The sequence below is a fragment of the Bos indicus genome, chromosome 20 (assembly GCF_029378745.1).
Source record: "Bos indicus isolate NIAB-ARS_2022 breed Sahiwal x Tharparkar chromosome 20, NIAB-ARS_B.indTharparkar_mat_pri_1.0, whole genome shotgun sequence".
In the NCBI taxonomy this organism is placed as follows: Eukaryota; Metazoa; Chordata; class Mammalia; order Artiodactyla; family Bovidae; genus Bos; species Bos indicus.
Window position 1 is genome coordinate 65,144,518 of NC_091779.1, and position 15,603 is coordinate 65,160,120.

The 15,603-nt window shown below is 48.5% G+C and overlaps 1 protein-coding gene across 1 annotated transcript in view; it reads right to left on the reverse strand.

Moving 5' to 3' along the window:
- Positions 1-3,510: 3,510 nt before the first annotated feature.
- ADCY2 (adenylate cyclase 2) overlaps positions 3,511-15,603 on the reverse strand; it is a 452,864-nt gene continuing 440,771 nt past the window's right edge. Inside the window, exons 23-25 of the mRNA XM_070774872.1 lie at positions 13,684-13,798; positions 8,319-8,443; positions 3,511-4,344 (exon numbers count right to left, since the gene is read on the reverse strand). Of these exons, the coding sequence (XP_070630973.1) occupies positions 4,192-4,344; positions 8,319-8,443; positions 13,684-13,798 (393 nt within the window). The 3' untranslated portion in view covers positions 3,511-4,191. The remainder of the gene's footprint in view (positions 4,345-8,318; positions 8,444-13,683; positions 13,799-15,603) is intronic.

The window sequence follows — 15,603 nt, forward strand, 5'->3', positions numbered from 1 at the left end:
CTTTTTTCAGTCTTGATTATCGAGAAAGACAAAGCATCTCAAAGAAATGCCTTCATCTGAAAGTAGTTGCCGTAAATTAACAGACTAGATTACTTTCAGTTACCTTAAGTCAGACCCCACTCCCTTACCCTTCCACTGCTTTTAAAAAGCAGGCCTTGAACTGGGCAAGATTTCAAAAATTCACATTTGTTAGACAGCAAGGGAAAATTAAATGTATTTATTTTAGCATCTTGACTTTTACACTTCAAAGACAACAATGAATGCCTGTTAGTCAACTTTATCAAAGAGAAACATATATTGAAAGGATTTGTTTCGACCTATCAAGTTTCCACCACGAGTCAGTGTTTTTCAAAAGCAGAGTGTTGCTGTCTTTAGGAAAGCGCTGCTGCACTGGGAAAAGGAAAAACATGGAAGACTGATGATAAGGTAGACTTCTTTAAACAGGCGTATCGAAAACTCTGCAGAATTAAGGGGACTGGATCCACAGCATTTTTCATTGGAGCGGAATTCCTACAAGACTTGGAGGTTCAGAAGAGCCTGAGGAGTCTTACCTGTTGTTGGTGTCGCAGGCATGATGGCTGATGGACGTGGATGACAGGTCCTCTCATTTGCATGATCTGCTCATGGGAATGTCTGGAGTTGCCCAAACTGCGGGGGCCTTGACCCTGAGCCACAACTTTCAGATTCAGGAAACAAGCAGCTTTCCGTTTTATCTCATCTTGGTCATCTGGGAAACTTGGGGCAAGCCCCCGGACCTCTCTGCACCCCGTTTCCTCTCTTGCAAAATGCAGGGGGTCTCAGGCTTGCCTGTGGATCAAAATCATGTGGAGTTGTTCTCCTAAGCACAGCGAGCGTGCTCCCCCACTGCCCACCAGGATTTCCAACTTGGCAGATCTGCGTTGGGGCCTGAAGCATGTGCGTTTTTAACATGTTCCCAGGTCATGCTGATGCTGCTGTCTGGGAACCTCACTTTGAGAGAGCCAGGTATGCACAGACCTTTGAGAGGTGGACTCTGATAATGACTCATTGCTTTAAAAAGTCTACTGTTTGATGAGACTGGAGATACAGCCTTGGGGGCAAAAAAAAAAAAAATCTGCCTTTGCATTCCAGGGCAGGGGTTGAGGGGAAACATTTAAGAGTGCCTGGCAGAGACTTCCCTGGTGATCCAGTGGCTAAGACTCCGAGATCCCAATGCAGGGGGCCCAGGTTTGATCCCTGGTCAGGGAACTAGATCCTATATGCCACAAATAAAAGTTCGAATGCCTCAACTAAGACCCACCACAGCCAATAAATAAATATTTTATAAAAGAGAGCTCTTGGGTGTACATGTGTCCCCCCCTGTCCCCAAACCCCCTCCCACCTCCCTCCGCATCCACCCATGGCTGATTCATGTCAACATATGGCAAAAACCACCATAATATTGTAAAGTGATTAGCCTCCAATTAAAATAAATAAATTTTAAAAAAAAAGATCTTTTGGTGAATCACTCATTTGCAGGTGTCTTCTTTTAAGGGCAGGTGACATGGGAACCCTAGGGCGGCTGCTGTAGGCTGTAAGGGAAGAAGAACCCACAGGCACCATCTGAAGTCAGTGAACCTAGGGCGTCCTAGCCCAGATTTTGGTTACAGTGAAGACAAATGCCCTTATACCATTTTTCTCCTTTCACTCACCTTTCTAGAGAATTAGATGTATTAAGGCCAATGCTGAGTTGCAATTATAGGATTAAAAATTTTCTGACTGAGGCAGACAAATGGACCAGTCATGCTGTATCCCCACTCTGGGATGAAGGCTGGTTATTAATTTTGATAAGCGCTTTTTACTGAGTATGTGCCACGGTCCTGGCAGGGCGGCCGTGTTGATCCTGCAATGCACTGGCAGGAGCAAGGCCTGGGTACCCGCCAGCCTCTCTCGTGGTCATTAGCTCTGTTAATCAGACTTGACCCCATGAGCTGCCAATGAGGAAAATACTCCTAAGAGAAACTGAAATGTGTGTTCAAAGTCTCACAGCTAGCAAAACACCAGAGGCAGGGATCAAACCGAGGGCTTTCCTGCTTCAAGTCCAAGTTCCCAGCCGCTTCCTAGTGGATCACTGGGGTCTTCTACCTTTTACAGAGTCCTACCCTGAGCTACAGTCTGCCCAGACAGGCTGGCGTTTGCAGCTCTACTTTTAGACATTCCATTATGCATGACCTGGGTTGGCCAAAAAGTTCTGTTTGGATTTTCTCGTAACAGCTTACTGAAAAACCCGAACAGACTTTTTGGCCAATCTGCTATTTACTCCTCTCTTTGGTAAAGTATTGGACTTCCCTGGTGGCTCAGACGGTAAAGAATCTGCCTACAACCCAGGTTCAATCCCTGGGTTGGGAAGAGCTCCTGGAGAAGGAAATGGCAACCCACTCCAGTATTCTTACCTGGAAAATCCCATGGATGGAGGAGGCTGGTAGGCTACAGTTTATGGGTTTGCAAAGAGTCAGACACCACTGAGCAACTTCACTTTCACTTTGGTAAAGTATGATATCTTTATGTAAAGAAAGACACCAAAACTTTAGTGTTGGATTTACAGAAACACGCTTTTCCAGTGTTCCTGTCTTCAACAATGCACAGCTGTTGCCTTTGTGCCATCTTAAGTCTCCTCAGACATAACCGGAAACCCGTGGAGTTTTGGCAGCTTCTTTCATTAGCTCAAATTACTGGCATGCTGATGTACAGAATTCCAAATTATTCTGTGTCTCACAGCTCTACTGAAGTATTACAGTGGACCAGAGTGTGTGAACAGAGCATGTGCTGATGCTAGCAGAGGATCGTTCTACTGGTAAAATAGTTTTCCCTGTAAATCTTCTGTGTTGTTGAGTAGCTAAGTCATGCCCAAGTCTTTTGTGACCCCATGGACTGTAGCTCACCAGGCTTCTCTGTCCGTGGGCCTTTCCAGGTAAGAATGCTGGAGTGGGTTGCCATTTCCTACTCCAGGGGATCTTCTTGACACAGAGATTGAAGCCACGTCTCCTGAAAATGCTCTATAGAGAGGTCAAGATGAAAATCATGTGACACACTTTCCAGAGCGCTGCATAATCAGTGACCAGCACCACAAACTCTGTCTCCATCTAAGTTACTCAAGGAGAGCTCAACAGTCTCAGGGACTTCCCTGGTGGCTCAGTGCTCTGGAATCCTCCCTGCAATGCAGGGGATGTGGGTTCCATCCCTGGTTGGGGAACTAGGATCCCACGTGTCTTGGGGAAACTAAGCCTGAGCGGCAACTACTGTGCTTGTGGGCCACACTGGAGAGACCATGCCCTGCGACGTAAGGTCCATCGTGATGCAGTGACGATCCCATATGCTGCAACTAAGGCCCGAGGCAGCCAAATAAATAAACATCAGAAAAAGGATAGCTCCTCCTCTGCTTCTGGGAGAGTCCCTTCTGAAACAGCTCTGTCCAGGGGAGAAGACGTGGAAAACCAACTCAATTCTGGAAAGAGGGCGGGGGGTGTGGTGGGGAAGACACAGACTATCAACCAAAGTACATAAAACTTTTAATGAATTAACCTTACAAAAGACAATGGCATCAAAACATCAGACGCGTCTGGTACAAAACTAGTCCTAGGTCGTAAGAACTAATTCTGGTGATGGATGGTGAGGTGTTGCTGGCACGAGACACGAGAGAGCAGGGTGACGGGGGCCCCCGGGTCCCAGCTGGGCCCGTGGACAGTCACTGCAATGAGACACGTGGGCGAACACGTCGGATTCCAGGTGGGGCAACAGAATCAACTTAGTCACAAATACTGTGTGTTTTAGTATCAGACTAGCGGATGCGGTTGGCGAGCTACCATATTTTCCAGAAAAGAACATGCACCGGAAGATAATATACAGCCCCCCTCCCCTAGTTTTATTGCCTTAAGAATTTTTGTTTGTTTCATTTCTCCCCTCTTTGTCAGTTTCGCTGAAGGCTCTTCTGCGGTAATGCGCGCTCCTGTTCCTTCTGCTAGGAGTAAGCACAGTGCGAGTGGCAGGGCAATCTTGGCACACGTCAGACACCGAACGGCAGGCCACCAGGTCACAGGAAGGAGTCTGCAGAGGCTCCGGAGGACAGAACAGAGCACACACACACACCACAGACGAGGGACGCGAGTGGCAGTCAGAAAGTGCGTTGTCATCGTCCTGAAGGTACAGTCCTCCCACCGAAACAAAGGCGAGGCTTCAGGAGGTCAGGTTGCTCTGAGAAAGGGACCGTGACATCTCCGTGTTGACGAAGTAGGTCTTCAGGTCCCCCTTTCCTTTCACATTGATGATTCCCCGACACGTGCACGTGTAGCCTAGGGTCTGTAGGATGATGCTCGTCTCCTCTGTCACCTGGAAAAGCACAGTGACAACTGAGGAAGCACTTGGTGCCCATATGGACACGACCCTCTCAGGGAGGTGTTTGACTACAAGGATGAAGGTGAAAGTGAAGCTGCTCAGTCATGTCCGACTCTTTGCGACCCCATGGACTGTAGCCTACCAGGCTCCTCCATCCATGGGATTTTCCAGATAAGAATACTGGTGGCTCAGATGGTAAAGCATCCGCCTGCAATGCGGGAGACCCGAGTTCAGTCCCTGGGTGGGGAAGATCTCCTGGGGAAGGAAGTGGCAACCCACTCCAGTATTCTTGTCTGGAAAATCCCACGGATGGAGGAGCCTGGTGGGCTACAGTCCATGGAGTCAGAAAGAGTCGGACACGACTGAGTGACTTCACTACAAAGATGGAGAGCCCCCAGTGCTCATGACTTCACTACAAGGATGGAGAGCCCCCAGAGCTCATGACTTCACTACAAGGATGAAAAGCTCCCAAATGCTTGTTCTCTTTTGATTCATTCATTCCACTCCTGAGAAACCAGTAGAAGAGAGGGTAATCCATGAGAAGAGAAGCTTTCTAAGGACAATGCTTGTTTTTTTTTTTTAATTTAATTAAAAAATTTTAAAATTGGAGTCTCACTGCTTACAACGTTGTGTGAGTTTCTGCTGTGCCACGTGGATAAGCCATATGTATGCATATACCCCGTCAGGTCACAGCAGAGCTCCCCGGGCTCCAAGGCAGCTTCCCACTTGCGACCGACTCTGCACATGTAGTGTGTGCATGTCAGTGCTACACTCCCAGTTTGCCCCCCGTCCTCCTCTCACTGTGTCTGCAAGTCTGTTCTCTGGGTCTGCGTCTCTATTCCTGCCCTGCAGGCAGGTTCGTCTGTACCAGTTTTCCAGGCTCCATATGTATGCATTAATATACGATACATGTTTTTCTCTTACTTCACACTGTATCGTAGACTCTAGGAGCACCCACATCACTGCAGAGAACTCAGTCTGTCTCCTCTGGCACGCGGGAGACACGTGCGCTGGACGGTCACACCACTGTTTTGTTTCCGGTGTGGACGCTGTTGGGGACGGTACCGTGGCAATGGCTACGGCAATGAGAGAGGTGAAGAGAGGCCCGGGGGCATCTGTCACAACAGACACTGTCATCAGAACCAGAGGAGGGGGGTTTCCCTGGCGGTGCAGTGGTGAAGACTCCAAACTCCCAGGGCAGGGGCCCAGGTTCCATCCCTGGTCGGGGAACTAGATCCCACAGGCCTCAACTAAGAGTCTGCACGCCACGACTAAAGATCAGGCATGTTGCAACAAGATCAAAGATCCCGAGTGCGCAACTAAGACGCGGCACAGCCAAATAAATTACAAAACAAAACAAAATCCCGGAGGAGGATGGGGCTTCCAGACCCCAGGACAGCATTTGGGGTCGCCAGAAGAAAGGATGAAGGGCATGATGTGAAGAAAGGATGAAGGGCATGATGTGAAGGTGTCAAGGGCCGGTTATGGGAAGAGCTAGAGAAATCTGTCTTCTGTCACGTGATCCAGCGGCTGGCCCCTCGCAAAGGGGCCAAAGGGTGGGTCTTTCGGAGTAGATCAGGAGAAGAGGGGGATGCAGAGGCCAGATACTTACATTCTGCCCTCCCCTGGCCGGGCCCAAGTTCCAGGGGAGGATAGATGTAGCTCAGGAATATCAGATAAGAACTGAAAAAAATATGGAGGTAGGCAAGAAACTCAGATGACAAATATGCTCTCCTGATTAGAGTTCTTATGGCAATCAAAATCGGAGAATGCTACAGACATTTGGGGCGTCCCAGGTAGCTTGGTGGTAAAGAACCTGCGTACCAATGCAGAAGATGTGGGTTCGATCCCTGGATCGGGAAGATCCCCTGGAGAAGGAAATGGCTACCCACTTCAGTATTCTTGCCTGGAGAATCTCACGGACAGAGGAGCCTGATGAGTTACAGTCCATGGGGTCACAAAGAATCAGACATGACTGAGCGTGAACTCATGAATTCTCCTTTCCTATCTTCACCTTCACACACACACATACAAACACACACACACACACACAGACACACACAGACACAGACACATGCACACTTCGTGTCTGGTTTTCCACACAGAGAACCTACACATTGTCTGAAGTCTGGCAGGTTAATTTCGCAGTTGAGGCTGGTACTAGGCATGCCTTTGGCCAACTTTTGAGCTAGTCATTGGAATCTGTAGCACCAACCACATAATTATCATGGTCGGGAGGAGGGAGCCATCACCTTGATTACCTCAGCCATCAGGTGGCTCAGTCATAAAGTGCCTGTCTGACAATGCAGGAGATGTGGGAGACCCGGATTTGAACTCTGGGTTGGGAAGATCCTTTGGAAGAGGAAATGGCAACTCATTCCAGTATTCTTGTCTGGAGAATCCCGTGGACAGAGGAGCTTGGTGGGCTATAGTCCACAGGGGTGCAAGGAGATGGACATGACTGAGCACACATGCATGCATTATTCCTCCAAGTTCAGGGGCAGCCTGGCTGGGTGATAAGGGGCTTTCTAAAATTTCAGGCATAGAAAGCATATTCTCTGTAATAAGAAGCATCTGTTCTGAAGGCCCAGGGGACACTTTTAATATTCTCAGCATCATTTTTTATATTTATTGGCATCTCACTACTGCTAAGAAGCTAGTGCAGCTGTAGGGAAAGACACCCTCAGGAGAAGAAAACCTACGCAAAGGTGGACCCTCCAGCCACTGAGCTGAGTGGACACACAGATGGGCCTGTGGACTGACCCCTTGCTCTGGACGAACAGGAATCTGTTGTGTTTCCTCCCCGGGCTCAGAGCACACGGAGGCAGTCCAGGGGGCTGCGCTGCACTAAACCACACAGAGTTTTAAGAAGCCCATTGCCCTCTTAGAGGGGTTTCCCAGGTGGCGCTAGTGGTAAAGAACCTGCCAGCCAATGCAGGAGACATAGAGACACGGGTTCCATCCCTGGGTCGGGAAGATCCCCTGGCAGAGGACATGGCAACCCACTCCCGTATTCTTGCCTGGAAAATCCCTTGGACAGAGGAGCCTGGCGGGCTACAGTCCAGGGGGTCGCACAGAGTCGGACAACTGGAGTGAAGAAAGAAAGTGTCCACTGTATTTTCAGGGGGCAGGGATATTAAAGAATGTCGGCCAAGCTGAGATGCAGAACAGGGACTCGTGGAGCTCTCTGAAGAGGACACAAAACTGATAAAGTCTACTATTTGTGCCTACTATTTGTGTATGTGATTTTCATACAAATTTGCCATTTGGCAGGAAAGTATCCTCCAGATAAACTCCAGTCGTAACAAAGCTGGGGTGAAATGTGGAACATCGCTTTTTGACGATGATGAAAACAAAGATACGAATAGACACACAGGTGTGCACACACAGACACACACACACACACACCCTTTTCATTCGGAGAGAGTGTCTTTCATTCTAGATGCCAGCACCACAGCCCAAGCAGGTGCACGCAGTCACCACTGCTTTTGTCAGGTCTTGGTTTCCGCTCCCTTGGCTGGATTCCAGAACGTTCCAGTCATCTCCAGATACCCAAACCCCAGGCTAGTCCGTTCTAGCGCTTTCATCTCACATCACTCCGGCTCATCTCTCCCTCTCCCTCCCCTTGCTCTCCCAGTTCAGCCCCCTGGGGAGAGGAAGGCAGGGCATCACGCCTGGTGTGCATACCAGCAGGGAGGGTACCCCGCTCCCCTCCCCTTGGGCGGGGCATACTGCCACGTGGGTCGGTCTGATCTACTTTTACAAATGCCATATCCTTCACACTTTGACATAATGTTTTACTCTTCACAGTAAATGCAGAAACCAATTAATATTTCCTCAATAAAAAGTTTAAGCAAATGACAATGTTGACTTTCTTTCCTTTGCTTTAATGTTATCCTTATTATACGCTTATTCATGGTTCCCCAGAGGACAGACATGGTGGATACCCACAGAGCCCACTGAATTACCTGGATTTTGTCCAGGACTCCGGTGCTGTCCATCCTGCTGGCCACATTGACGGTGTTGCCCCAGATGTCATACTGCGGCTTCTGAGCTCCAATCACACCGGCTATGACAGGGCCATGGTTAATACCTGGGACACACCAGCATCAGGTTAGCGAGATTCAAACCATGAACTCAACAGTGCAAGCAACAGTCTCAAACAGAAAGGTTTTACAAGGCCTTTCTTGAACTGTCATTATCAAGCGAACATGAGCCCAACTCAAAACAAAGCAAAAAAAAAACTGCCAAAACAAAGCAAAATCATTCCTCTAACCTCATCATCTCAAAAATATTAAAACGTCTCTCTTCCTTCCTCTCCTCCGCCTTGATTCACGCTCAGATGTCTATTTGTTACTATTCCACGATGGCGTAAAACTGGTATACTTTACGAAACTAAGCATTATAATTGCTTTTCTATGTTGCCGTATAATCAAGAGATATTCATTATGTTACTTTCCAATAGTTTTGTAGTTAATCGCTTTTAAAATTGGGGTATAAATGGCAACCCACTCCAGTATGCCTGCCTAGAAAATCTCATGGACACAGGAGCCTGGTGGGCTGCAGTCCATGGGGTTGCAAAAGTCGGGCATGACTGAGCAACTAACACTTCTTACTTACTTATACTTGCTTTACAATGTTGTGTTGGTTTCTGCTGAACAGCAAAATGAATCAGCTCTGTATATACATATATCCTCTCCCATACCCCTATCCCAGCCCTCTAGGTCCTCAAAGAGCACTGAGCTGAGCTCCCTGTGTTGTAGAGCAGCTTCCCACCAGCTATCTATTTTATGCATGGTTGTGTAAACACGTCAATCCTCCTCTCCCAAGTGATCCCACCTACTTCTGAAATGAATATTTAAATATTTTAAATTTTTAAAAATTTAAATTAACATATTTAAAATTCCGCCTAACGTTTCGCTGAAACCACCACCCTCCCCTTGACATGTGCGTGGTCCTTTCTAGCTGCGGTGCGCTATTCTGTGAGCTGGACGTGTGCAAACCTCTAATCCTCACACCAGCCCCGGGGATGTGTTCTCTTGTCATCAGCTTCCATCTTCAGTGGAGGAGGCAGAAGGCGCAGGCAGAGCACAGAGCCGGGCAGTGGGCTCAAGGCTCTGCGCTTGCCCTGCTCTCCTCTCTCTGCTGCGAGCTCCTTGTGCACACGTTTCTTCCCCCGCTCGGGGGGCCCACTTTCACGGACATACCCCACGTGAGAGCTCACTAAGTTCCAGAGGAACATGTTTGCGCCTTCTTTTCTTTTTAACCTCTTGGCCCCTCTGCATAGAGTGGGGCATCTTAGCTCCCCGACCAGGGATCGAACCCTCGTCCCCTGCAATGGAAGGTGACGTCTTAACCACTGAACCACCAGGGAAGTGCCAGCATGTTTGTGCTCTTGATTCCCATCTGACTCCCCCAGCTTGCACCAAAGCGAAGGAGGGAGTCCCCATGGTAGCATTAAAAAAAAAAAAAAAAAAGAAAGAAAAACCCAGCAAATCTTGATATATGTAATATAGAGATTTCGATGCAATTCAAATTGGGGGAAACTTTTTCACATGAGAAAATGACTGGCACTTAAAAAAAAATACATAACTGGGTAAAGACAAGAAGGATTAGAGGGTTTCACACGTCCAGCTCACAGAATAGCACACCACAGCTAGAAAGGACAACGCGTGTGTCAAGGGGAGGGTGGTGGTTTCAGCAAAACCTTAGAGGGAATTTTAAATATGTTAATTTAAAATTTAAAGAAGATGGAGGGAGGTCCCCATGAGCGTGATGTTTGGTGGGGGAAGCCAGGGCAGATAGAGACCATCCCTCTGCAGGCAGGAGAGACACCAGCCTGCGACCTTCAGACAAGCTTTGGGAGGCCTGCTGGGTTTTGCTGTTTGGGTTTTGGTCTCTGGAAGCTGGCTTCCCTGGTGGCTCAGATGGTAAAGAATCTACCTGTGATGTAGGAGACCTGGGTTCGATCCCTGGGTCCGGAAGATCCCCTGGAGAAGGGAATGGCAACCCACTCTAGTATTCTTGCTTGGAGAATCCCATGGACAGAGGAGCCTGGCGGGTTACAGTCCATGGGGTCGCAAAGAGTCAGACACAACTCAGCGACTCTTTCACTTTCTTTCACAGCACTGCACCCCTCAGAGTGGGGAAACCCAACCTCTGGGGCATCAAGCCTCCTCACAAACTGCCATCCTCCAAGGAAACTGAACCAAAGGTCCCTGGAAAAATTCATGAGTCACTTCTCTTGAGGGCCCTGGCCGCATGGTCACCAAGGCACGAAGGGTTTCTTGGATTCCTGGTCTCCATGGGCACTGTGCCCAGGTTCCTCTCCAAGACAATCAGTCACCACCACCAAGGAAGGGCACGGGAGCTCTGACCACCCCCTCTTTGTAATGGCAACTGTAAAACCATGGTCATTACAGGTGCATGCCGGAGGTCAGGGTGTGCTCCGACCTTGGATGGATATGGACATAGCATCTGCTGTCAGGAGCCGAGGCTTCAAAAGTCTGGTCAACATCCCTTGTCAGGGAGAGGCTGGGCTCCCCCCAAGCCCCCACCCAAGTGTAGCGGGTAGGATGGTTCCTTGATTCCAGAACTCAGTTCAAACACGCTGACCCACAGTTGTTACGGGCGCAGTGGGGACATGGGCCACAGAAATAGAAACAGAGGCGTTGAGATGGGTTGATTTTCCCCTCTTGCTTTTTCTCCTGGCTCCTCGCCTCCCAGCCCTATTGTGGGAGTCAAACTGTATGGGTTAATGAGGGTGTTTCTGAGAGATTTCAGTTCCCACTACTGAACTGCTTCGTGTACATGGAGTGCTAGAAGTCGGAGGGCAACACCTCCTCTTTGCAGTGGAAAGGGAGGCAGGAAACACCATAGCAACACTGTCCCGCAGAATCCCTGAAGGTCTGCAGGGCCGAGAGGGAATTCTCTCTTCCTGTGGAGTAACTTGGTAAAGCTCACATCTCTGCATCGGGCACCCCAAATAACTTATTCCAGCTGCCAGCCAGTGATCCAAGCCCCGCTGCCCTCAGTTTCCCTTCTGGCTGCTCTGACTCCTTTTGGTCAGTGGCTGGGGGACTGGGGCTGTGTGTGTGGGGGGCTGGGGAGAGCCTGGGCCCATATTACTGGCAGGAGAGAGATCTCTGCTGAAGGGCAGGGGTTTGCTGGGGCTATGGCTCCCACTCATTGATCCTTTCAGCTTGACATACAGAAAAGGACATTAGGAGCAAATTTGGCTCTTACTATAGCTTCCCTGGTGGCTCAGACAGTAAAGAATCTGCCAGCAATGCAGGAACACAGGTTCAATCCCTGGGTTGGGAAGATTCCCTGGAGAAGGCAATGGCAACCCACTCCAGGATTCTAGCTTGGATAATTCCATGGACAGAGGAGCCTGAATTGCAGAGTCAGACACAATGGAGCAACTAACACTTTCCTTTTCATGTGTATCAACATTTTGCAGGGGCCGATGTGAGCCTTCTGTGTTCCCATCATAAACTGCCACGGGACGGCGTGATGCCTGGAGGTGGAGCAGGGAGCCTGCCCTTGGGAGAGGCTGAGGGTTTGGGGATGCCTTCTCAGGCTTCGGCAGAAATCCAGAAGAGCTGGTGTGTGGGGGCGAGTGTATGGCTATTAATAGTTACTCAATAATCAGTGTGAAGTAAGCACTCAATAACTACCTGTTGAAGGAAGCCCACTGACTTGCTCACATTAATTTGGAAAACAGGGTTATGGTCCAGACCAAGAGCCCAAGGCTTCTGATGTGATGGACGTGACTAGCAAAGAACTGTCTCATTCCCCCCTCAGTGAAGGGCAATATTATTTTGGTCCATGCATATTTGACAACAGGTGGAGGGGGCAGGTTAGGGTTAGTAGATGTAAGCTTTTATATATAGAATGGATAAATATCAAGCTCCTACTCTGTACCCCAGATAACTATATTCAATATCCTATGATAAGCCATAATATCAAATATGAAAACCAAGATAATAAAAGAATATAAAAAAGAATGTGTGTGTGTGTGTGTGTATATATATATATATATATATATATATATGTATGTATGTATAGCTGAAGCACTTTGTATATAGCAGAAATGAACAAAGCATTGTAAACCAGTTATACTTAAAAAAAAACAAAACAACTATTTGACAATAGAGGGGTCATTCCACCATGCAATTGATTTTTTTTAAAGGAGGATACTATGGAAAATTGAGGAGCCCATTTTCCAAGCTGTCGAATCAATAAAGAAGCTCTAGGTGAAGGGACCACCTCCACGTTTGATGGGAGCAGTGTCCTGCCCACCTGGCCCTTCTGGCCTTTGTACAGGTGAAGCCAGGTAAAGGTCCATTGGGCATACAGGTGGGACAATCTAAATAAGGCGTCTTATTTAGGCATCTGTGTCCAGATGCCGACAATAAGACATACAAGCCATGAAGAGAACCCCGTTTTCTCAAGAGACATTTCTGGGTTTTAAAATTCAGAACATATGGATAGCAAAGGAAGAAAATAGTTTCAAACACTGGAACTTTCAACTCCAGGAGTGTGGGACTGTTCTGACAATTTCTAGAGTTTTTTTTTTTTTTTTTTTTTACTGCACTGCCAGGTATGTGGGATCTTAGTTCCTTGACTAGGGATTAAATCCATGCTCCCTGCAGTGAAAGCATGCATTCTTAACTATTTAAAAACACTTTTACATCTCTGAAGTCTGGATGCATCCTATATAGCTGTACCGGGCCCCAGCAGCATAAAAGGATGGAGGGGCTTACAGTTAGTTGTACCTGGTCCTTGGATGGTTGAAGCCTATGCCCCCTGTGACCCGCAGAAATGACCCTGGCGGACGGACTCAAGCCTGGTTCACCGTCCACTTCTGAAACTAAGTGTTTGCAGCCTGGGTGCAACCAAAGAGGGTATTTTTTCCCCCTGCATGGGTACTAAGTTGTTACAGTCATGTTGGACTCTTTGTGACCGTATGGACTGTAGCCTGCCAGGTTCCTCTGTCCATGGGATTCTCCAGGCAAGAATACTGGAGTGGGTTGCCACGCCCTCCTCCAGGAGATCTGCCCAAGCCAGGGATCAAACCCAAGTTTCCTGCAGCTCCTGCACTGCAGGCAGATGCTTTATTGCTGAGCCACCAGGAAGCCCATTTTTCTCCCCTAATTTGCACAAAAGTGCCTCCTGAGCTCACAGCCATCCTGAGCATCCATGTGCCACCCAGTCCTGCTACTCTAACCACACATTTGTCATTGTGCTGCTCCAGCACTGCAAGGGCTGTCGACCTTGCTTTGGATGCCAGGCCTTCCCCACAACCCACCCCAGATCGGCACAACGTACCTACTCGTAACTTGAAGTCATTGAAGGAGTGCTTGTTGATGGCATCCAGCTTCCCCACCAGGGCAAATGCAAACTCCACCATGGTGCCAATGTGCATGTACTGCCTCTCCGGCTCCTGGAAGAGAACAGACAGGGCAGGTGGGGTGAGGACTCAGCGGGAGGGGAGGGTGAGGACTCAGCAAGTGGGAGGGAGGTGAGGGCTCAGCAGCAGGGGAGGGTGAGGACTCAGTGGGAGGAAGGGGTGAGGACTCAGTGGGAGGAGGGGGTGAGGACTCAGCAGGAATAAAGATAAAACCAAATATGATGGTTTCAGTGGGAATGAGTGAGAAGGAAAACAGACAGAACCCGCCTATTCAGGATGACAGGCAGATGGGGAAAACCAAGGTACCAGCTAAGGGGAAGAGGAACAAGACAAGAGGGCGATCAAAGGAACCCATAAGGGCGACAGCACTAAAGCAAATCTCTCAGCTCAGGCACAGCTGACACTTGGGTGGGATTATTCTCTGTTGGGGGGCATCCTGCATGCTTCAGGAGGTTAAACAGCATCCTTTGGATCATAAAGAAAGCTGAGCACCGAAGAATTGATGCTTTTGAACTGTGGTGCTGGAGAAGACTCTTGAGAGTCCCTTGGACAGCAAGGAGATCAAACCAGTCAATTGGTATCCTCTGGATATCAGTCACATCTCTCCTTCCAGTGTGACAACCAAAAATGTCTCCACACATTGCTAAATGTGCTCTGGAGAATGAAATTGCTCCCAGCTAAGACCCAGTGGCTAAGTAATAAGGAATCCACCTGCAATGCAGGAGACATGGGTTCGATCCTTGGGTCAGGAAGATCCCCTGGAGAAGGAAATGGCAACCCACTCCAGTTATTCTTGCCTGAGGAATCGCATGGACAGAGGAGTCTGGTGAGCTACAGTACATGGGGTTGCAAAAGATTTGGACATGATTGAGTGACTAAACAACAATAAGACCACTGCACTAAATAACATACAGGGACTTCCCTGGTGGCCCAGTGGTTAAGAATCTGCCTTGCACTGCAGAGGACGTGGGTTTGATCCCTGGTCAGGAACTAAGATCTCACATGGTGCAGAGCAACTAAGCCTGTGCTTTGCAGCCTGTGTGCCACAACTAGTGCGCTGCAGTGGAAGGTCTCACATGAAGCGATGAAGACGCCAAGTGCCCAACTAAGACCAGATCAGTCCAGTTCAGTCACTCAGTCATGTCCGACTCTTTGCAACCCCATGAACCACAGCACACCAGGCCTCCCTGTCCATCACCAACTCCCAGAGTCCACCCAAACCCATGTCCATTGAGTCAGTGATGCCATCCAGCCATCTCATCCTCTGTGATCCCCTTCTCCTCCTGCCCTCAATCTTTCCCAGCATCAGGGTCTTTTCCAAAGAGTCAGTTCTTCACATCAGGTGGCCAAAGTATTGGAGTTTCAGCTTCAACATCAGTCCTTCCAATGAACACCCAGGATTGCTCTTTAGGATGGACTGGTTGGATCTCCTTCTTGCAGTCCAAGGGATTCTCAAGAGTCTTCTCCAACACCACAGTTCAAAAGCATCAATTCTTCCGTGCTCAGCTTTCTTTATAGTCCAACTCTCACATCTATACATGACCACTGGAAAACCCATGGCCTTGACTAGATGGACCTTTGCTGACAAAGTAATGTCTGCTTTTGAATATGCTGTCTAGGTTGGTCATAACTTTCCTTCCAAGGAGTAAGCGTCTTTTAATTTCATGGCTGCAATCACCATCTGCAGTGATTTTGGAGCCCAGAAAAATAAAGTCAGCCACTGTTTCCACTGGTTCCCCATCTATCTGACATGAAGTGATGGGACCGGATGCCATGATCTTAGTTTTCTTAGATTTTGGAGCCCAGAAAAATAAAGTCAGCCACTGTTTCCACTGGTT